The sequence below is a fragment of the Haliotis rufescens genome, unplaced genomic scaffold (genome assembly GCF_023055435.1).
Source record: "Haliotis rufescens isolate VD_foot unplaced genomic scaffold, xgHalRufe1.0.p SCAF_16, whole genome shotgun sequence".
NCBI classification, from domain to species: Eukaryota; Metazoa; Mollusca; class Gastropoda; order Lepetellida; family Haliotidae; genus Haliotis; species Haliotis rufescens.
This window is the reverse complement of record NW_025963846.1, coordinates 32,864,712-32,889,242: the sequence shown is the minus strand read 5'-3', so window position 1 is coordinate 32,889,242 and position 24,531 is coordinate 32,864,712. Positions and strand designations below refer to the sequence as shown.

Here is a 24,531-nt window from a genome sequence, read left to right as displayed (position 1 = left end):
ATCGTGAATGGGGAATACGAAGTTTGTTGATTTAGAACTGCGGCGTTCAAAACCGCAAGGACAAGACGAAGAGTATAAGTGTTGCGCGGAATCATGGGACGATAAGGCAGAGCGGTGTTGTGCGGGGCTGAAGGGAGAGTGAGTGAGTGTTGTTTTACGCCGCTTCAGCCACTAGTGCGGGACCATGACAATAGAGAGCGACGTTGTACGTGACCATGATATGACAGAACGGCGGTATGTGGGTCCATGACGAGACAGAGCGGTGTTGTGCGAGACGATGACAAGACAGAGCAGTGTTGTGCGAGACAATGACAAGACAGAGCAGTGTTGTGCGAGACGATGACAAGACAGAGCGGTGTTGTGCGAGACGATGACAAGACAGAGCGGTGTTGTGCGAGACAATGACAAGATAGAGCAGTGTTGTGCGAGACGATGACAAGACAGAGCGGTGTTGTGCGAGACAATGACAAGATAGAGCAGTGTTGTGCGAGACGATGACAAGACAGAGCGGTGTTGTGCGAGATAATGACAAGATAGAGCAGTGTTGTGCGAGACGATGACAAGACAGAGCGGTGTTGTGCGAGACAATGACAAGATAGAGCAGTGTTGTGCGAGACGATGACAAGACAGAGCAGTGTTGTGCGAGAGGATGACAAGACAGAGCAGTGTTATGCGAGACAATGACAAGATAGAGCAGTGTTGTGCGAGACGATGACGAGACAGAGCAGTGTCATGCGAGAGGATGACAAGACAGAGCGGTGTTGTGCGAGACAATGACAAGATAGAGCAGTGTTGTGCGAGACGATGACAAGACAGAGCGGTGTTGTGCGAGACAATGACAAGATAGAGCAGTGTTGTGCGAGACGATGACAAGACAGAGCGGTGTTGTGCGAGACAATGACAAGACAGAGCAGTGTTGTGCGAGACGATGACAAGACAGAGCAGTGTCATGCGAGAGGATGACAAGACAGAGCAGTGTTGTGCGAGACGATGACAAGACAGAGCGGTGTTGTGCGAGACAATGACAAGATAGAGCAGTGTTGTGCGAGACGATGACAAGACAGAGCAGTGTCATGCGAGAGGATGACAAGACAGAGCAGTGTTATGCGAGAGGATGACAAGACAGAGCGGTGTTGTGCGAGACAATGACAAGATAGAGCAGTGTTGTGCGAGACGATGACAAGACAGAGCGGTGTTGTGCGAGACGATGACAAGACAGAGCGGTGTTGTGCGAGACAATGACAAGATAGAGCAGTGTTGTGCGAGACGATGACAAGACAGAGCGGTGTTGTGCGAGACAATGACAAGATAGAGCAGTGTTGTGCGAGACGATGACAAGACAGAGCAGTGTTGTGCGAGAGGATGACAAGACAGAGCAGTGTTGTGCGAGACGATGACAAGACAGAGCAGTGTTGTGCGAGACGATGACAAGACAGAGCAGTGCTGTGCGAGACGATGACAAGACAGAGCAGTGTTGTGCGAGACGATGACAAGACAGAGCAGTGCTGTGCGAGACGATGACAAGACAGAGCAGTGTTGTGCGAGACGATGACAAGACAGAGCGGTGTTATGCGAGAGGATGACAAGACAGAGCGGTGTTGTCCGAGACGATGACAAGACAGAGCAGTGTTGTGCGAGACGATGACAAGACAGAACGGTGTTGTGCGAGACAATGACAAGATAGAGCAGTGTTGTGCGAGACGATGACAAGACAGAGCAGTGTTGTGCGAGAGGATGACAAGACAGAGCGGTGTTGTGCGAGACAATGACAAGACAGAGCAGTGTTGTGCGAGAGGATGACAAGACAGAGCAATGTTATGCGAGACGATGACAAGACAGAGCGGTGTTGTGCGAGACAATGACAAGATAGAGCAGTGTTGTGCGAGACGATGACAAGACAGAACGGTGTTGTGCGAGAGGATGACAAGACAGAGCGGTGTTGTGCGAGAGGATGACAAGACAGAGCGGTGTTGTGCGAGACGATGACAAGACAGAGCAGTGTTGTGCGGGTCCATGACGAGACAGAGCGTTGTTGTGCGAGACGATGACAAGACAGAGCAGTGTTGTGCGAGAAGATGACAAGACAGAGCAGTTTTGTGCGAGACGATGACAAGAGAGAGCGGTGTTATGCGAGACGCTGACAAGACAGAGCAGTGTTGTGCGAGAAGATGACAAGACAGAGCAGTTTTGTGCGAGACGATGACAAGAGAGAGCGGTGTTATGCGAGACGCTGACAAGACAGAGCGGTGTTGGGCGAGAGGATGACAAGACAGAGCGGTGTTATGCGAGACGATGACAAGAGAGAGCAGTGTTGTGAGAGACGATGACAAGAGAGAGCAGTGCTGTGCGAGACCATGGCAAGACAGAGCAGTGTTGTGCGAGACGATGACAAGACAGAGCAGTGCTGTGCGGGACCATGACAAGACAGAGCGGTGCTGTGCGGGACCATGACGAGACAGAGCAGTGTTGTGCGAGACGATGACAAGACAGAGCAGTGCTGTGCGGGACCATGACAAGACAGAGCGCTGTTATGCGTGACCATGACGAGACAGAGCAGTGTTATGCGTGACCATGACAGTACCAAGAGGTCCAGATACTGCTTTTGATATGCGTATATTGTACAATAGGACTAGCTACTGCTTACTATTTTTTATATACATATGTTGTACAATAGGACTAGCTACTGCTTACTATTTTGATATTCATATGTTGTACAATAGGTCTAGCTACTGCTTACTATTTTGATATACATATGTTGTACAATAGGACTAGCTACTGCTTACTATTTTGATATTCATATGTTGTACAATAGGTCTAGCTACTGCTTACTATTTTGATATACATATGTTGTACAATAGGACTAGCTACTGCATACTATTTTGATATACATATGTTGTACAATAGGTCTAGCTACTGCTTACTATTTTGATATACATTTGTTGTACAATAGGTCTAGCTACTGCTTACTATTTTGATAAACATATGTTGTACAATAGGCCTAGCTACTGCTTACTATTTTGATATACATATGTTGTACAATAGGCCTAGCTACTGCTTACTATTTTGATATACATATGTTGTACAATAGGACTAGCTACTGCTTACTATTTGGATGGATGTACAAGCGAACAGTTACTAGCTACTGTTGACTGTGTTCATCTATCAATGTTTTTGGTTTAGACGTTACCTGTTTCAGTCGTCGATAATGCGACCTTTAATGCCAGGGGCTTGTTCCCACACAGTATTGTATAGAAAATTTGGATTCGTCCAGCATTGTAGACATTGTATGCTCCCTGTATATGTTTTTGTTTGTAAGAACCGTCCAACACATTAGACACTGTATGTTACCTTTAATAGTGGAGGCTTGTTCACCTCCAGTAGTGTACAGTCTTTGTTGGGGTCGTCCAACACATTAGACACTGTACGTTACCTTTAATAATGGAGGCTTGTTCACTTCCAGTAGTGTAAGTCTTTGTTGGGGTCGTCCAACACATTAGACACTGTACGTTACCTTTAATAATGGAGGCTTGTTCACTTCCAGTAGTGTAAGTCTTTGTTGGGGTCGTCCAACACATTAGACACTGTACGTTACCTTTAATAGTGGAGGCTTGTTCACCTCCAGTAGTGTACAGTCTTTGTTGGGGTCGTCCAACACATTAGACACTGTACGTTACCTTTAATAATGGAGGCTTGTTCACTTCCAGTAGTGTAAGTCTTTGTTGGGGTCGTCCAACACATTAGACACTGTACGTTACCTTTAATAATGGAGGCTTGTTCACTTCCAGTAGTGTAAGTCTTTGTTGGGGTCGTCCAACACATTAGACACTGTACGTTACCTTTAATAATGGAGGCTTGTTCACTTCCAGTAGTGTAAGTCTTTGTTGGGGTCGTCCAACACATTAGACACTGTACGTTACCTTTAATAGTGGAGGCTTGTTCACCTCCAGTAGTGTACAGTCTTTGTTGGGGTCGTCCAACACATTAGACACTGTACGTTACCTTTAATAATGGAGGCTTGTTCACTTCCAGTAGTGTAAGTCTTTGTTGGGGTCGTCCAACACATTAGACACTGTACGTTACCTTTAATAATGGAGGCTTGTTCACTTCTAGTAGTGTACAGTCTTTGTTGGGGTCGTCCAACACATTAGACACTGTACGTTACCTTTAATAATGGAGGCTTGTTCACTTCCAGTAGTGTACAGTCTTTGTTGGGGTCGTCCAACACATTAGACACTGTACGTTACCTTTAATAATGGAGGCTTGTTCACTTCCAGTAGTGTAAGTCTTTGTTGGGGTCGTCCAACACATTAGACACTGTACGTTACCTTTAATAATGGAGGCTTGTTCACTTCCAGTAGTGTAAGTCTTTGTTGGGGTCGTCCAACACATAAGACGCCGTATGTTACCTTTAATAATGGAGGCTTGTTCACTTCTAGTAGTGTAAGTCTTTGTTGGGGTCGTCCAACACATTAGACACTGTACGTTACCTTTAATAATGGAGGCTTGTTCACTTCCAGTAGTGTAAGTCTTTGTTGGGGTCGTCCAACACATAAGACGCCGTATGTTACCTTTAATAATGGAGGCTTGTTCACTTCCAGTAGTGTAAGTCTTTGTTGGGGTCGTCCAACACATTAGACACTGCGTATTACCTTTAATAGTGGAGGCTTGTTCACTTCCAGTAGTGTAAGTCTTTGTTGGGGTCGTCCAACATAATAGATACTGTGTTGGACCTTTAATAATGGAGGCTTGTTCACCTCCAGTAGTGTAAGTCTTTGTTGGGGTCGTCCAACACATTAGACACTGTATGTTACCTTTAATAATGGAGGCTTGTTCACTTCCAGTAGTGTAAGTCTTTGTTGGGGTCGTCCAACACATTAGACACTGCGTATTACCTTTAATAGTGGAGGCTTGTTCACTTCCAGTAGTGTAAGTCTTTGTTGGGGTCGTCCAACACATTAGACACTGCGTATTACCTTGAATAATGGAGGCTTGTTCACTTCCAGTAGTGTAAGTCTTTGTTGGGGTCGTCCAACACATTAGACACTGCGTATTACCTTTAATAGTGGAGGCTTGTTCACTTCCAGTAGTGTAAGTCTTTGTTGGGGTCGTCTAACACATTAGACACTGCGTATTACCTTTAATAGTGGAGGCTTGTTCACTTCCAGTAGTGTAAGTCTTTGTTGGGGTCGTCCAACACATTAGACACTGCGTATTACCTTTAATAATGGAGGCTTGTTCACTTCCAGTAGTGTAAGTCTTTGTTGGGGTCGTCCAACACATTAGACACTGCGTATTACCTTTAATAGTGGAGGCTTGTTCACTTCCAGTAGTGTAAGTCTTCGTTGGGGTCGCCCAACACATTAGACACTGTATGTTACCTTTAATAGTGGAGGCTTGTTCACTTCCAGTCTTCTATATTGTTTGTTTCCATGTATGTGTACTTTAGATCCTCAATCGTTTAAATTTCCCTGCTTTAAAAAGCATCTTGATCTGTGTTGATGACTCACAAAATTAAACACACTAGATGTCTAGTAGATCGCCGACTGTGACGTCGAGTTATTAGAAATATACTTTCACACTTCACTTTCTTGTGATGTATCGCCTGGACAGTGTGTCACGCCTTGCCCATGCTGTGTGTGGCATGTATGTGGCCCATCTGCCGCCCAGCGCAATCTAAATGCTTTCAACATACCGAGTAAACAAATAAACTCAAGTACCCTACTTTATCTAATGTCACGTGATATTAACCCCCACACAGTCATTTTGATAACACCTTTTCAGTCATGTTTACTCCGAATCACATGATGGTAACCGGTGCACTTCATCTTCTCCGCCACCTGTAAAACTACGACATCAGTTCCTGGTGCCCGTGCATGCATCCCTTTTGTATTCCAGTACATACAGAACTCATGCGCGGGAATTCAAGGGCAGAATACTTACCCAGTTTCCCATGCTTGTCTCCCTGAGAGGACTATATATATTATGACGCGGCCGGGGATCGAACCCAGGACCTTCTGCTCTCCGGGCGTACGCTCTACCACTAGACCACGGAGGCGGTCCAGATATTATGTAAGGGAAAGTAATCATGGCACGGTGAGTCAATACAATAGGGTGAGTTATTGTGATACGGATGAGGTATTATGTAAGCGAAAGTCATTAAGATAGGATGAGTCAATACAATAGGGTGAGTTATTGTGATATGGGTGAGGTATTAGGTAAGGGAAAGTCATTAAGATAGGGTGAGTCAATACAATAGGGTGAGTTATTGTGATATGGGTGAGGTATTAGGTAAGGGAAAGTCATTAAGATAGGATGAGTCAATACAATAGGTTGAGTTAATACAACAGGGCGCGTTATTATATTAGGGGGAGTTATTACGATAGGGTTGGGTGTTATGACAGAAAGAGTTAATATAACAGGGAATGTTATTGCGACAGGGTGGGAGATTTGTACCGGGTATCACAGACACTAGTCCAAAGTTGATCCTGGCTTGACACATCCTAGAAACGACACAGCGGCCTTGCACATACATCAACACATCGGCATGACGACTTGTTATGTGAAGCAGCACAGAGTGATCCCAGTACATTGGAGTAAGCACGGCCGTCCCGTGAAACAAATACGCCGGTATCCAGGCCTACCTCCGTCGTCAACGCTGCTGGGAGATTGTGAACCAGAGCCGTAGAAACATTTGAGCCATGGGAGGGGTCGGACTGGTTGTGGTTGTATGTGTAGTGTGTGCTCTACAGGGGCGGAGTGAAGCTGCAGGGTGTGCTCTTACAGCCCCGCATATACTGGAGGAGGAACAAGCACTGTCAGATGGGGTTAATATCATCGAATATGACCTGCTATTTAACGGGTACTCCTCTGAATTCTGGAGCGAGGCCACTGGACCATATTGGTACAATCCTACCCGTTTTTATAAATGCAGCAGCTCTACAGCAGAAAGGTTTCTGCTCTTGTTTCATTATTACTACGGAATGTTCAAACCCTTAGTCAATCTTGGTCTCAAGACGCAAAAGGTGGACATTACTACCGAACCTCTAAATTGTTTGAGAAGAATGTCAGAAGTGGAGATTGAAACGCTAGTTAAACTGTCCATCCTCAACAACATGTCTCCAACCGACAACACCACCACGCCGACGTCGTCAGACACCAGTGTATGTTCCATGAGGATCATTGACGACAATGGATGGGGGAAACAGGGCTACAAGTGCTGCCGGATGTCGTCTGCTGGACACGTGACCTGCTATCTGGTTGCAGATGACATTTGGATCTGGGTTCTCCGGTCCCTGATAATTATAGCGTCTGTGGTGCTGTTTCTGTATTTCCCATTATTAATACCGAAAAGTTACAAATTGGAGGTGTTTTCATATTTTCCTGAAACGCCGAAATTCGTAAATATAATGACAACTCGAAATCCTGATTTTAAAGTTTTGACGCAGAAGACATTACTTGTCACTTTCAAGAAATGTCTGGCAATGACCAAATTTCGTACGATGCTATCTGAAATACCTACAGATGTTGTACATACATTTCAAGTCAAGAAGGTGGATTTTCAAGTTGGCTTTGATCGTATTTTAGCTGAGAATGAACCGCCATTTGGAATCCTCCGCGCATTGTTTGATAGTTTGATCAGGTTTAAGATCCGCCATAGCGACCCTTTGGAAGATTGCTGTACCAGCGGAGTTTGTGGCCAGTGTAGTTGCCGCGCATGCCCGGAGTGGCAGGTTCTACTTCGAGCACTCCGGACCATCCTCATCTTCGCACTCCTTGCGTTACCGGCAGTGCCGAGACTCTATTACTTCTGTTCACCTCAGCTCCACTACCGGGAGGTAAACAAACTAATGACCGACCTTGGTCTCAAGCAGACTTATAACTACGACATCAACATCACCGCGGGAACTGTCGTCGTTGCTGTGTTGAGCGCCGTGTATGTCCTGCATGTCGCCGTTGTCGTCATTGACGGAATACTTGACAGAAACTTGGGAAAACTGTACGGAGAGTTACTATACAGCAACGCAGCAAGGTCTTCTGTGGCACACAACACGAACCGGATACAGTCAGTAGTAAGAACATGTGTTCGTCCAGTTCAAAAATTTGGTATCATTATTGTTCCTCTGTGGTTAGTGTGCCTCATTATTTCCCCGGTAATTCTTCTCTTGTACTTCATTGTGACGTCACCAGTGTTCCGTATCGCCATCCGGGTTCTCAGGCTCCTCCTTGGAACATGTCAGAGCAAGCGCAACAAACAGGAAGAGACAGGTGGAAGGACACTTGAAAACCTCGCCTTCAGCACATCTATATTTGCTGTGTTCATTGTGCTGACCGTGGGCTTCAACTTCCTGCTTCATGTCATCACTATGGTCATAATAGACATGGTCATCAACATCAACTTGACGATGCGGATCCTGCCTGTCATCCTCCTCCTTGTCTTCTACATCCGGGACACATTCAGCCAGGTGAGTTCCACCTACCTGTCCTACCACAACACCATCCTGGGCCTCATAATGTCTGGCAAGATGCAGGCGGTCCGGGATGTCGCGAAGAAGAGCCTACATGACCAGGAAAATATTGTATTTGAAGTCTGTACCCAGGAAGAAGTTCACCGATACGTAGGACCTCTTTTCTCGTTGAAAGATGGCACCCTGCGTATGAATACTAGAGGTTTGGTGTTGTTTCTTCACAAAGACGACACGCCATACTTGTCCAAAAAGTTCTTCCATCTGACGACAGGTATCAACTGTCATGGCGGGCCAGGTAACGTTACATGGTCCGTTATCAAAGCAATATTTGAATTCTGTAGAGTTATTGTATTCCTGGCCTGTCTCCTCGTTATAGTCATGGCCTATGGAGATATCAGCTACATATCCCCGGAGGGGCAATTCTTCGCTACTTTTGTTACAGGCTTGATACCATTCGCACTCAAAAAGTTCTTCCTTAAGAATGACAGCAGCTCCAGACTTGATGTTGAAAATCTCAGGTTCACCACACAGCTTGACGAAATGAAGAACTTCTTTCGACAGTCTTGGAAGATAGACGACATAATTCCAGTTACGGATGCAGACAGGGCAAGACCAACGGTTGTCCCCCCTGCCGGAAATGGTGTGTCCACGTCCACGTGGAATATTGGCGCGTTTGGGAGAAAATCTCAAACCGCCACCCATAAGGAAATTGATATCATTGTGGATTTAACGGGTGTAAATACAACAGAAATATGTGGATTTGCAGAGGATGAGGCTGACTTGAAGGAAGACGAGGACACGTGTGGTGCTATTTCTTGTGTCAGATCCGCCTCGGTCAGCCCCTAAATCTAGTTATGAAAGTAATCGTGGACACCTTGTGATGGAAACTATTTGTTCATGACACTCTCGCCTCAATATGTTGTTACACTTGACACTCACGTCTCAGGACGTTTATATCCTTGTCGCTTTTACCATGGGTTAGGGTTCGGGTTATTTCCCAGCTCCGTGTCCGCCCCGTGTATGTCCGCCCCGTGTATGTCCGTCCCGTGTATGTCCGTCCCGTGTATGTCCGCCCCGTGTATGTCCCCGTGTATGTCCGCCCCGTGTATGTCCGCCCCGTGTATGTCCGTCCCGTGTTTGTCCGCCCCGTGTATGTCCCCGTGTATGCCCGCCCCGTGTATGTCCGTCCCGTGTATGTCCGCCCCGTGTATGTCCCCGTGTATGTCCGTGCCGTGTATGTCCGCCCCGTGTATGTTCGCCCCGTGTATGTCCGCCCCATGTATGTCCGCCCCGTGTATGTCCGCCCCTTGTATGTCCGCCCCGTGTATGTCCGCCCCGTGTATGTGCGCCCCGTGTATGTCCGCCCCGTGTATGTCCCCGTGTATGTTCGCCCCGTGTATGTCCGTCCCGTGTATGTCCGCCCCTTGTATGTCCCCGTGTATGTCCGCCCCGTGTATGTCCGTCCCGTGTATGTCCGCCCCGTGTATGTCCGCCCCGTGTATGTCCGCCCCGTGTATGTCCGTCCCGTGTATGTCCGCCCCGTGTATGTCCGTCCCGTGTATGTCCGCCCCGTGTATGTCCGCCCCGTGTATGTCCGTCCCGTGTATGTCCGCCCCGTGTATGTCCCCGTGTATGTCCGCCCCGTGTATGTCCGCCCCGTGTATGTCCGTCCCGTGTTTGTCCGCCCCGTGTATGTCCGTCCCGTGTATGTCCGCCCCGTGTATGTTCCCGTGTATGTCCGCCCCGTGTATGTCCGCCCCGTGTATGTCCGCCCCGTGTATGTCCGCCCCGTGTATGTCCGCCCCGTGTATGTCCGTCCCGTGTATGTCCCCGTGTATGTCCGTCCCGTGTATGTTCGACCCGTGTATGTCCGCCCCGTGTATGTCCGCCCCGTGTATGTCCGTCCCGTGTATGTCCGCCCCGTGTATGTCCGTCCCGTGTATTTCCGCCCCGTGTATGTCCCCGTGTATGTCCGCCCCGTGTATGTCCGTCCCGTGTATGTCCGCCCCGTGTATGTCCCCGTGTATGTCCGCCCCGTGTATGTCCCCGTGTATGTCCGTCCCGTGTATGTCCGCCCCGTGTATGTCCGTCCCGTGTATGTCCGCCCCGTGTATGTCCGCCCCGTGTATGTCCGCCCCGTGTATGTCCGCCCCGTTTATGTCCGCCCCGTGTATGTCCGCCCCGTGTATGTCCGCCCCGTGTATGTCCGTCCCGTGTATGTCCGCCCCGTGTATGTCGGCCCCGTGTATGCTCATCACCGAGTGGTGAAACCAACGAGCAAGGGTAGTTGTATTGATCTGGCTTCCACAGGAGATATCCCCCGGAGTCTTAACATTTTATCGACTCGTTGATATCAAAAGACACTCGGGTGAGACTATCTGCGTATTACTGATATGGGGAGACAAGGATTAATCTGTCGTCACAACAATGTACATATCCACCTGATGACACGGGGATATTGATGTGTGTATTTCTGGTGTAGGAGACAAGGGTCAGTCGGTCGACAGTGTACATATTTACCTGATGACACTGGATTCTTAAAAAGTGTGATATACAATTAACACAGTGATATGACATTAGTATTGTTCAAAACACTCAGAAGTTAAATCTTAATCAGGAACAAAATGTACAAGTTATACACAGGATCATTCGGTATGTAAGGCTCGAGGAATAGATTGTTTATTACCAATATAGGACATTTACCATCAATGGCGTAATCCTCTGCATGAGGTTCCACAGAAGCAATTAATTCAGTAACGAAGATGTGATGACGTTTCTCTGTAGCAATACATTCAGTAACGAAGATGTTATGAGGCTCCACTGTCATAATGCATTCATCAGCTAAAATGTTTGAGATTCCACTGAAGCGGTACATTATGTAGTGCAGATGTAATAACGTTCAAGTGTAGCCATACATTCAGTAACTAAGGTGTCATTACATTCAAGTGTAGCCATACATTCAGTAACTAAGGTGTCATTACATTCAAGTGTAGCCATACATTCAGTAACTAAGGTGTCATTACATTCAAGTGTAGCCATACATTCAGTAACTAAGGTGTCATCACGTTCAAGTGTAGCCATACATTCAGTAACTAGGGTGTCATTACATTCAAGTGTAGCCATACATTCAGTAACTAAGGTGTCATTACATTCAAGTGTAGCCATACATTCAGTAACTAAGGTGTCATTACATTCAAGTGTAGCCATACATTCAGTAACTAAGGTGTCATTACATTCAAGTGTTGCGATACATTCAGTAACTAGGGTGTCATTACATTCAAGTGTAGCCATACATTCAGTAACTAAGGTGTCATTACATTCAAGTGTAGCCATGCATTGAGTAAATAAGGTGTCATTACATTCAAGTGTAGCCATACATTCAGTAACTAGGGTGTCATTACATTCAAGTGTAGCCATGCATTGAGTAAATAAGGTGTCATTACGTTCAACTATAGCCATGCATTCAGTAACTAAGGTGTCATTAAATTCAAGTGTAGCCATACATTCAGTAACTAAGGTGTCATTACATTCAAGTGTAGCAATACATTCAGTAACTAAGGTGTCATTACATTCAAGTGTAGCCATACATTCAGTAACTAAGGTGTCATTATATTCAAGTGAAGCCATACATTCAGTTACTAAGGTGTCATTACGTTCAAGTGTAGCCATGCATTCAGTAACTAGGGTGTCATTACATTCAAGTGTAGCCATGCATTGAGTAAATAAGGTGTCATTACGTTCAACTATAGCCATGCATTCAGTAACTAAGGTGTCATTAAATTCAAGTGTAGCCATACATTCAGTAACTAGGGTGTCATTACATTCAAGTGAAGCCATATATTCAGTAACTAAGGTGTCATTACATTCAAGTGAAGCCATATATTCAGTAACTAAGGTGTCATCACGTTCAAGTGTAGCCATACATTCAGTAACTAAGTTGTCATCACGTTCAAGTGTAGCCATACATTTAGTAACTAAGGTGTCATTACATTCAAGGGTAGCCATACATTCAGTAACTAAGGTGTCATCAAGTTCAAGTGTAGCCATACATTCAGTAACTCAGGTGTCATTACATTCAAGTGTAGCCATACATTCAGTAACTAAGGTGTCATCACGTTCAAGTGTAGCCATACATTCAGTAACTAAGGTGTCATTACATTCAAGTGTAGCCATACATTCAGTAACTAAGGTGTCATCACGTTCAAGTGTAGCCATACATTCAGTAACTCAGGTGTCATTACATTCAAGTGTAGCCATACATTCAGTAACTAAGGTGTCATCACGTTCAAGTGTAGCCATACATTCAGTAACTAAGGTGTCATCATGTTCAAGTGTAGCCATACATTCAGTAACTAAGGTGTCATCACGTTCAAGTGTAGCCATACATTCAGTAAATAAGGTGTCATTACATTCAAGTGTAGCCATACTTTCAGTAACTAAGGTGTCATTACATTCAAGTGTAGACATACATTCAGTAACTAAGGTGTCATTATATTCAAGTGTTGCGATACATTCAGTAACTAAGGTGTCATTACATTCAAGTGTTGCGATACATTCAATAACTAAGGCGTCATTACATTCAAGTGTAGCCATACATTCAGTAACTAAGGTGTCATTACGTTCAAGTGTAGCCATACATTCAGTTACTAAGGTGTCATTACATTGAAGTGTAGCCATACATTCAGTAACTAGGGTATCATTACATTCAAGTGGAGCCAAACATTCAGTAACTAAGGTGTCATTACATTCAAGTGTAGCCATACATTCAGTAACTAAGGTGTCATTACATTCAAGTGTAGCCATACATTCAGTAACTAAGGTGTCATTACATTCAAGTGTTGCGATCTATTCAGTAACTAAGGTGTCATTACATTCAAGTGTTGCGATACATTCAGTAACTAAGGTGTCATTACGTTCAAGTGTTGCGATCTATTCAGTAACTAAGGTGTCATTACATTCAAGTGTAGCCATACATCCAGTAATAAAGGTGTCAGTACATTCAAGTGTAGCCATGCATTCAGTAACTGAGGTGTCATCATGTTCAAGTGTTGCGATACATTCAGTAACTAAGGTGTCATTACATTCAAGTGTAGCCATGCATTCAGTTACTAAGATGTCATAACATTCAAGTGTAGCCATGCATTGAGTAAATAAGGTGTCATTACATTCAAGTGTAGCCATACATTCAGTAACTAAGGTGTCATTACATTCAAGTGTAGCCATGCATTCAGTAACTAAGGTGTCATTACATTCAAGTGTAGCCATGCATTCAGTAACTAAGGTGTCATTACATTCAAGTGTTGCGATACATTCAGTAACTAAGGTGTCATTACATTCAAGTGTTGCGATACATTCAACGACTAAGGTGTCATTACATTCAAGTGTAGCCATACATTCAGTAACTAAGGTGTCATTACATTCAAGTGTAGCCATACATTCAGTAACTAAGGTGTCATTACATTCAAGAGTAGCCATACATTCAGTAACTAGGGTGTCATTACATTCAAGTGTAGCCATACATTCAGTAACTAAGGTGTCATTACATTCAAGTGTAGCCATACATCCAGTAACTAAGGTGTCATTACATTCAAGTGTAGCCATACATTCAGTAACTAAGGTGTCATTACATTCAAGTGTAGCCATACATCCAGTAACTAAGGTGTCATTACATTCAAGTGTTGCGATACATTCAGTAACTAAGGTGTCATTACATTCAAGTGTAGCCATGCATTCAGTAACTAAGGTGTCATCATGTTCAAGTGTTGCGATACATTCAGTAACTAAGGTGTCATTACATTCAAGTGTAGCTATGCATTCAGTAACGAAGATGTCATAACATTCAAGTGTAGCCATGCATTGAGTAAATAAGGTGTCATTACATTCAAGTGTAGCCATACATTCAGTAACTAAGGTGTCATTACATTCAAGTGTAGCTATACATTCAGTAACTAAGGTGTCATTACATTCAAGTGTAGCCATACATTCAGTAACTAAGGTGTCATTACGTTCAAGTGGAGCCATACATTCAGTAACTAAGGTGTCATTACATTCAAGTGTAGCCATACATTCAGTAACTAAGGTGTCATTACATTCAAGTGTAGCCATACATTCAGTAACTAAGGTGTCATTACATTCAAGTGTAGCCATACATTCAGTAACTAAGGTGTCATTACGTTCAAGTGGAGCCATACATTCAGTAACTAAGGTGTCATCACATTCAAGTGTAGCCATACATTCAGTAACTAAGGTGTCATTACATTCAAGTGTAGCCATACATTCAGTAACTAAGGTGTCATTACATTCAAGTGTAGCCATACATTCAGTAACTAAGGGGTCATTACATTCAAGTGTAGCCATACATTCAGTAACTAAGGTGTCATTACGTTCAAGTGTAGCCATACATTCAGTAACTAAGGTGTCATTACATTCAAGTGTAGCCATACATTCAGTAACTAAGGTGTCATTACATTCAAGTGTAGCCATACATTCAGTAACTAAGGTGTCATTACATTCAAGTGTAGCCATACATTCAGTAACTAAGGTGTCATTACATTCAAGTGTAGCCATACATTCAGTAACTAAGGTGTCATTACGTTCAAGTGTAGCCATACATTCAGTAACTAAGGTGTCATTACATTCAAGTGTAGGCATACATTCAGTAACTAAGGTGTCATTACATTCAAGTGTTGCGATACATTCAGTAACTAAGGTGTCATAACATTCAAGTGTAGCCATACATTCAGTAACTAAGGTGTCATTACATTCAAGTGTAGCCATACATTCAGTAACTAAGGTGTCATTACGTTCAAGTGTAGCCATACATTCAGTAACTAAGGTGTCATTACATTCAAGTGTAGGCATACATTCAGTAACTAAGGTGTCATTACATTCAAGTGTTGCGATACAGTCAGTAACTAAGGTGTCATCACGTTCAAGTGTAGCCATACATTCAGTAACTAAGGTGTCATTACATTCAAGTGTTGTGATACATTCAGTAACTAAGGTGTCATTACATTCAAGTGTTGCGATACATTCAGTAACTAAGGTGTCATCATGTTCAAGTGTAGCCATACATCCAGTAACTAAGGTGTCATTACATTCAAGTGTAGCCATACATTCAGTAACTAAGGTGTCATTACATTCAAGTGTAGGCATACATTCAGTAACTAAGGTGTCATTACATTCAAGTGTAGCCATACATTCAGTAACTAAGGTGTCATTACATTCAAGTGTAGGCATACATTCAGTAACTAAGGTGTCATTATATTCAAGTGTAGGCATACATTCAGTAACTAAAGTGTCATTACATTCAAGTGTAGGCATACATTCAGTAACTAAGGTGTCATCATGTTCAAGTGTAGCCATACATCCAGTAACTAAGGTGTCATTACGTTTAAGTGTTGCGTTACATTCAGTAACTAAGGTGTAATAACGTTCAAGTGTTGCGACACATTCAGTAACTAAAGTGTCATTACTTTCAAGTGTTGCAATACATTCAGTAACTAAGGTGCCATTACATTCAAGTGTTGCGATCTATTCAGTTACTAAGGTGTCATTACATTCAAGTGTAGCCATACATTCAGTAACTTAGGTGTCATTACATTCAAGTGTAGGCATACATTCAGTAACTAAGGTGTCATTACATTCACGTGTTGCGATACATTCAGTAACTAAGGTGTCATCACGTTCAAGTGTAGCCATACACCCAGTATCTAAGGTGTCATTACATTCAAGTGTTGCGATACATTCAGTAACTAAGGTGTCATCACGTTCAAGTGTTGCGATACATTCAGTTACTAAGGTGTCATTACATTCAAGTGTTGCGATACATTCAGTAACTAAGGTGTCATTACATTCAAGTGTTGCGATCTATTCAGTAATAAAGGTGTCATTACATTCAAGTGTAGCCATACATTCAATAACTAGGTGTCATTACATTCAAGTGTAGCCATACATTCAGTAACTAAGGTGTCATTACATTCAAGTGTAGCCATGCATTCAGTAACTAAGGTGTCATTCCATTCAAGTGTAGCCATGTATTCAGTAACTAAGGTGTCATTTCATTCAACTATAGCCATGCATGCAATAATTAAGGTGTCATTACGTTCAACTGTAGCCATACATTCAGTAGCTGACATGTACTTGTCCAGTGTCGCAATACATTCAAAGCAAACATGTAATGAGATTATACTGTAGCAATACGTTCATAAGCTGATATTCAATCCTTTGTTATTGTGGGTTTCAAGAATTGAGGACGTCAAATCATTCTTCAACTTCATCATTTATTCTAATTCTTAGTTTCATATTCTAACAGTTTCTTGTTCTAGTTGAAGGGTGCCGTTGCCACGAAATACTAAGGTAGCGCTGTCGGCTTGATTGACTGCAAAATAATGCAGAAACGTCTATGAATATACTAATATTTAGACGCAAATATGAAAATAAACGGCCACTTTAATAATGTCTTACTTCTCGGTTACTGAAGTTTTGTATTTAATTGCATTTTATAACCTCCACGGTCCTCCGCTCACAGCACAGTCTCTTGCACATAGCGATACCAACAACAACATAAAAGTTACTTCCCTTTACAACTTAAATGAAGACCGCTTAAATATAAAATTAATCCAAACAATTGATCAGAATCCAACATTCCGACCCCCTAATTGTGGAGTACGAATGAAACAATTATACTGTTTAACATAACTGATCTTTTGCACATAAGTAAGATTCTTGGAATAGATTGGCATGTGTCTTTAATGTCATCATCAAAGGCATCTTTCATATGCCACGTTCTAGCTGTTAACTGAGTCACTGTTCACTTCCAGAAGTACACAGAGTTTGCTTATGGGACGCAGCACAGTTGATGTGGGTGTTTTGATCCTCACGATGCGAACAAATCCTTTTTTGTCAGCATACACTTCGACTACTCGCCCAAGGCTCCATGAATTTCGAGGCAAATTGTCCATGACCAAGACAATATCATTTACACTGATGTTCTTTCGGACACGAGTCCATTTTACTCTTTCCTGTAACATGGTGATATATTCCTTTGACCATCGCTTCCAGAATGAATCAGACAGATACTGTATCCGCCTCCATTGTCTTTTGGCGTAACAGTCGTCTGCTCTAAATAGTCCTGGAGGTAGTGCTCCACCACTTCGAAGCATTAGTAGATCATTGGGTGTCAATGGTTTCAGGTCCTTGACATCATTTGTCACAGTGGTAATCGGGCGACTGTTAACGATAACCTCGACCTCGCAGAAGAGAGTCTGTAGACCATCGTCATCTAAATGTATGACTTGACTGTGCAGAAGAGAGTACAAGATCCTCCTTATGGTACGTATCATGCGCTCCCATACCCCACCGTGATGAGAGGCGGATGGACGATTGAACTCCCACGAAATGTTCCTCTGGAGGAAAGTCTGATGCAGTTGTTCGATATTCCATAGGTGTATGTCTTCTCTCATTTCCCTCTCACAGCCTACTAGATTCGTTCCATTATCAGTCCAAACTTTCTTGGGATGTCCTCTTCTTGCAAAGAATCGTCTGAAAGCATTGACACAAGAGCTTGTATCGAGGGAAGCGGCCAGCTCAAGATGCACTGCTCTCAAAGCCAAACAAGTGAAGACTACCCCATAGCGCTTCACATTTGAACGACCCCTTTTCACCACAAAGGGACCAAAGAAGTCAACGCCTACACGTGAGAAGGGTGGTTCGCCCGCTGTCAGCCTATCTACAGGTAAATCTGCCATTTTCTGTTCTTTTCTCTGAGCACTGCACCTTCTACATATAACACATGTAGAAGTAATCTTTTTAATAAGATGTCCCACTCCTTGTATCCAATATCGTTGGCGCAGGTACGTCATCATAGCAGCTTTGCCCATGTGCCCCATGGATTCATGAGAATCTTGTACTATCAGTTGAGACACAAGCACTTTTTGGGCAATATAATGGGGTGCTTTACTTCATAAGGTAATGAAGCCTGACTCAACCGTCCACCAACTCGAAGCAGTCCATCCTCGAGGAACGGATCCAATTTACGAATTGACTTGTTCAGTCTTGATTCTTTGCTTGGGTTTTTAAGAGCACTGATGATGTCATGGAAATAGTGCTGTTGGATGTAACATAATATGGTGACCTCAGCTTTCTCCATGATTTTGACTGTCAGGTGACCTCTAGATTTCTCTTCTTGTACTGTCACTTTGGTTTTCTTACTCTTAGTTAAGTGTTCAGCACACTCTTGAGTTCGTTTTGCTGATTCTTGTTTCTCTTTCAATTTCCTTTTCAGATAATCCATGAAAAGGAGGAACCAACCTACAATCTTTTTCAGTTTCAGCCAGGATGAACTGTAGTTCAGCAGTCTGTTCATAATGTCCACAGATTCATCTGTCACCGTAGCAGCCACTACAGACTTCATTTCAGGGTCATCTTCTGGAATATTGTCACAAGCCTTGACTACAGAGGGCCATTCCTCTTCGGATTCCCAAAGAAAGGTTGGTCCCTTGAACCACTGATCCATCTTTAAGAATGTGGCCATCCTCATGCCTCTTGAAGCAGCATCAGCTGGATTCAGTGCAGTTGGAATGTGTTTCCATTGCCGGGGATCCGAACCATCTCGGATAATAGTGATTCTGTTAGCCACAAAAGTCTTGAAACGTGATGTTTCATTGTTGACATACCTGATAACAGACATGCTGTCTGTCCAGTAATAGATATCAGTGAGTTTGTACTGAAGTTCCTTCTGGAGAATGCGACTTAACCGAACTGCTACACAAGCTGCTGTCAATTCAAGCCTTGGTGTAGTTACTTTCTTTATGGGGGTTACTCTTGCCTTGGCCATTACCAGTGAGCAATGAACTTTGCCCATCTCATTCTTCAACCGGAGGTAAGCTGTGAGACCATACCCTTCGTTACTAGCATCTGAGAAGATGTGCAGTTGACATGCCCTTACCGTTCCAAAGTCTGAAGGTTTGTAGCATCTTGGTATGGAAACCTTTTCTAAGAGGGGAAGATCAGCAATCCACTGCTGCCACACAGTGAGCTTAGTACCTGACACCTCTTCATCCCATCCAAGTCCTTGACGGCACATGTCTTGCAGTAGAATCTTTGCCTTGAGTACAAAAGGTGAAACCATGCCTAATGGGTCATAGATTGAACTGACGACTGATAAGACATGTCTTCTTGTACAATCGGCATATTTCACATTAACTTTGAAGCCTAAGGAGTCAGTGTGCACTGTCCAAACAACTCCAAGGGCTCTTTCCTCTGATCCAGTTTCTAGTTGATCTAGATTGAGATCTTTCACTCCTTCAGCTCGGTCTTCAGGCAGAATTTTGTCGAGAACTTCTGCACTGTTGCTTACCCATTTAGTAAGTCTAAATCCACCCTGCTGACACAGAGAACTTACCTGGGTCACACAACTAACAGTCTTGGTTACATCTTGCTCAGAAAACAAGCAATCGTCCACATAGAAATTGTTCCTTACAATTTCTGCAATCTCTGGTTCATACTTTTCTTCATTGTCATTAGCGGTCTTCAAGAGGGCTGCATTTGCACAACTAGGTGACGATGTAGTACCAAACATGTGGACTTTCATCCTGTACTTCAATGGTGGATTTTCGTAGTCCCCGTCTTGCCACCAGAGAAACCGCTGATAGTTCCAATGAGCCTTTGTTACCCAAACTTGGTAAAACATACTCTCTATGTCTCCCTTGGCAGCTACATTCTCTTGTCGAAATCTCACCAAAACACCTATGAGGTTATTTGTCAGATCAGGTCCGGATAGTAACTGTTGATTGAGTGAAGTACCATTGTAAGTGGCTGCACAGTTAAACACAACCCGCAACTTCATCTTCTTTGGGTGGTACACACCATGGTGGGGGATGTACCACACAAGTCCATCTTCTGGTTCTGGTTCATCATCTGGAATGTGTTCAGCATAGCCCTTCTCCAACATTTTATTCATGAAGTCGGTATATTCCAAACGAAATTTGTTATCCTGTTCCATCTGCCTTTTCAATCCCATCAAACGCTTGAATGCTAAGGAGTAGTTGTTCAGGAAACTAACTTTCTGTTCCCTAAAAGGAAGAGATATTTCATAATGTCCATCACAGAGTTTAATGGATTCATCGACTCCCTTTAGGAATACTTTATCTTCCTGAGAGTGCTGCTTCTCATCATCGATGATCCTCTCGGGGAAATCTATGTTGAATGAGTGTCGCACCATCCTATCTAGCTGTTTGAACTCCTCGCATTCATGAACTGCAACATCTGTTCTGTTCACTGTGCATCTTATGGATTCCAAACATCTAGTTGCACTCGCAGGTCTAGTCACATTCCACAACGCCCAACCAAGGCGGGTTCTAGTTGCATGTGGAGCATGATCGGGTCCAGTACGTACCTCTATAGGTGTGTAGGCATCTGCGATATTGTTGCCTATCATGATACCTATTTCAGCATCTATGATTGGTATCTCTACGTCCCTGAGATGAGTCCAATCTTTTATGTCATCTGAAGTTGGAATATGAATCTTTGACACTGGCAACTTTTCAACAGTAAACATCTTGGGAAGTGCAACATGGTTTTCCATGGCGAGATTGCAAACTTGCATTCCGGATACAGCATAGGTGTTGATAGTTCTAGGTTTGCCCATACTGTCAATGTTCAGCTTCATTGGCTTGCCACTTGCTCCCAACTGTCTCATCAATGATTCAGTACAGAAAGACGCACTGCTGCCTGGGTCTAAAAAAGCATAAGTCTCTATGGCTCTTAACCCACCTTTCATCAGAACCTTCACAGGCATAATCACCATAGTGCACGTGCCATCTGTTTCTAGTCCGACCCCCATATCAGAACTCAGGCAAGAACTTGTCTGTATCGTATCATGTTGAATCACTTGAGCTTCTTCACGATGAAGCAGTGCATTATGTCGACGCTGGCATTTTGTACATGTGATATTACTTCTGCAATCCTTGCTAAGATGTCCTTTTCTGAGGCATCGAAAACAAAGTCTTTTACTTCTGATAAAGTTCACTATTTCGTCGTACGACAGAGCAGTGAATTTTTCACATTCACTCACAAAATGCTGGTTTGATTCACAACATAAACACTTCCTATCTGCAGGCGGTGGCTGACCTGTTTGTTTCTTACTTGTCTGAGGTTGAGGTGATGCTGGTGATCTTGGAACCTGTGAACTTTGAGGGGTATTCACTTCTGTTGCCAAAGTCAATTTTGTTCGTGAAAGTTGATTCCTTGTTTTCAAAGTAGCCCTGTTAGTGTTTCCATGTTTGTCCTTGTTCTGCAATGCATCTTTGCCAAACATTGGGTCATTCGCTTTCCATGATTCCTTTCGAACAAACTGTACCAGATCTGAAAATTTTACACTTTTTCCTGAAGCACGGATGCTTTGGATCTTATTTCTGAATCCTTCTTGGTAATGATAGGGTAGCTTCGTAATCAATCTCCGGATGTTTTCTGTATTGTCAAGAATGTTGCTTTTAACAGCGTTTTCACATTCAGACAAGAATACGGCGTACTCATCCAGTGCTTTTGAATTGTCTGCTCTGATGTAGGGCCATTCTAATGCCTTTTGAATAAAAGCATTCACTATCACATCTTCGTTTCCATATCTCTGCTGAAGCTCTTTGATTGCGGCAGGATATCCTTGTTCCGCATCTAAATAACCATAGCTACTCACTATGTTGCGAACTTCTCCAGATGTGAACTGTTCCAAATAGTTTAGACGTTCATCAAAATCATCAGTGTTCACAAGTATCTTGGTCTTGAATTGTCGCATAAACTTTCGATACTCCAACGGGTTACCACTGAACACCATGAGATCTGTAACTGGTTTCCTCAACTGCCGAATTACTGTAGCAATTGCACTATCAGATGTAGTGCTCATTCCCAAGGGATCTTCTGTCACCTGCTGAGTTGGAAAATTTACAGGTGTTTCTGCTGGTGTATAATATTTCATTTCAGGAAGTGACTCATTTTCCTTCTCCCTGTCACGTGTAAACCTTGGAACTGCAACACTGTGAGTGTCACTAACCAAAGGATCCCTGTCACTAAAATCCATCGGTTGTCGAGTGTTTTGTTTACCAAAACCAGTACTTTGTCTGCTGCTATGTTCATTTTCAAAATCGTACTCATCTAGTACCTTCCATCTTGCATCAGAAATAGCCATCTCCGTCTTTATGTCCAGCTCTTCTTCCTCCATTTTCAACCTCACTTTTTCCACCTCTAACTCATGCTTCTTTTTTAATGCAGCAGCTTTGACTAATAACTCAGCCTTCTTCTGCTCTTCTTTCAGGCGTACAGAAGACACGTGTGAAATAGAAGATGATGATCTGCGAGATCTGATACTACTCTTTGACAATTCTGATGCATAGTCATCCATATTTGATTGCTGTCTTCGTTCAAATTCTTTATTCTGCATCCATCCAGAAATATTTACCCTAAAATTCTGAAAACCATCTATTTCAGAGTCAAGCATAGACAAGTCATCGAAATATTCCTGTGGAACATCCACACGTGACAGCACAAGTGCAGAATAATTAGCTCTTTCTGTCAGAATATCCTCAAAAATGGTTAACCAGTTCACATAAGTCTTGCGAACCTGTTCATATGCAACCGGTTCATCTGATTTCAAGATTCTGTCAACATTGTTTCCAACTACAAACAACTTTTTGCACAGAGAACGAATGAATTTCTTCTTAATGTCTAGTGAATACATCAATCCTTTCGATGTCATTGTTATTTTCCGTTTTTCTGCCTCAGTTTCCATAGTATGAGCACTCAAATGCCATTCTAAATCTGTTTGTGCTAAATCTGAGAAGGCCAAAGACAAAACAACAACTTAGTTTGGTCAGACTGTATCTTCGGCTGCTCGAGCGAGACGCACGTTGTCTACTAATGACTGGCATGGCGAGGTCGAACTGTAGATAACCACATGGCTAAAACGTCAATTTATGTGGGTTTCAAGAATTGAGGACGTCAAATCATTCTTCAACTTCATCATTTATTCTAATTCTTAGTTTCATATTCTAACAGTTTCTTGTTCTAGTTGAAGGGTGCCGTTGCCACGAAATACTAAGGTAGCGCTGTCAGCTTGATTGACTGCAAAATAATGCAGAAACGTCTATGAATATACTAATATTTAGACGCAAATATGAAAATAAACGGCCACTTTAATAATGTCATACTCCTCGGTTACTGAAGTTTTGTATTTAATTGCATTTTATAACCTCCACGGTCCTCCGCTCACAGCACAGTCTCTTGCACATAGCGATACCAACAACAACATAAAAGTTACTTCCCTTTACAACTTAAATGAAGACCGCTTAAATATAAAATTAATCCAAACAATTGATCAGAATCCAACAGTTATGGAGTCCCCCAGGGTTCTGTATTGGGACCTCTGTTGTTTGTGATTTATATTTCTCAGTTAGGCAAATTTACAGACACTTTTGACACTAGTCGTCATGGTTATGCTGATGATAATCAGCTCATGAAAGTCTTCACACCTGGTGACTCAGCACAGGTGATAGCAGAATTGCGAATGTGCACATCTGCGATCCAGACATGGATGACACAGAATCGTCTGAAGCTCAACCCTGATAAGACCGAGGTCATACTCACTGGGAGGAGCCGATCTGTTGCATCAATATCCGAATCATTCTTGACTGTTGATGGAGTTGATATCCCCTTTTCTTTGAGTGTCAATGACCTCGGAGTCATCTTTGACCAACACCTGACCATGGATTGTCAAGTAAACAATATCTGCAAAAGTTGCTACTTCCACATTCGAAATATCAGTCAGATAAGACCCATGTTGACATACGATGCTGCACATCAGCTCGTGAGATCACTTATCCTATCCAGGTTGGACTATGCTAAGAGTCTGCTTATTAATATCAAACAGGATCTATGTAGCAAATTGCAACGTGTGCAGAATGGTGCTGCCAGATTGATATGTAGACGAAATAAGCGTGCACATGTCACTCCTTTATTAAAATCATTACACTGGCTTCCAATAAGATCAAGGATTGAATACAAAGTCGTGTGCATT

General features: G+C 43.1%; 3 protein-coding genes across 3 annotated transcripts; 2 read left to right on the top strand and 1 right to left on the bottom strand.

Moving 5' to 3' along the window:
- Positions 1-6,447: 6,447 nt before the first annotated feature.
- Positions 6,448-9,463, top strand: LOC124118960. Its single transcript, XM_046481298.2, has one exon. It carries the CDS (start codon positions 6,699-6,701, stop codon positions 9,309-9,311), a length of 2,613 nt encoding a protein of 870 aa, XP_046337254.2. The 5' UTR covers positions 6,448-6,698; the 3' UTR covers positions 9,312-9,463.
- LOC125380907 (repetitive proline-rich cell wall protein 1-like) lies at positions 9,320-10,816 on the top strand. The gene is made up of 2 exons (XM_048396667.1): positions 9,320-9,325; positions 9,467-10,816. Exons 1-2 carry the CDS (start codon positions 9,320-9,322, stop codon positions 10,814-10,816), a joined length of 1,356 nt encoding a protein of 451 aa, XP_048252624.1.
- Positions 10,817-18,378: 7,562 nt separating this feature from the next.
- Positions 18,379-22,860, bottom strand: LOC124118956. Its single transcript, XM_046481293.2, has one exon. It carries the CDS (start codon positions 22,858-22,860, stop codon positions 18,379-18,381), a length of 4,482 nt encoding a protein of 1,493 aa, XP_046337249.2.
- Positions 22,861-24,531: the final 1,671 nt, after the last annotated feature.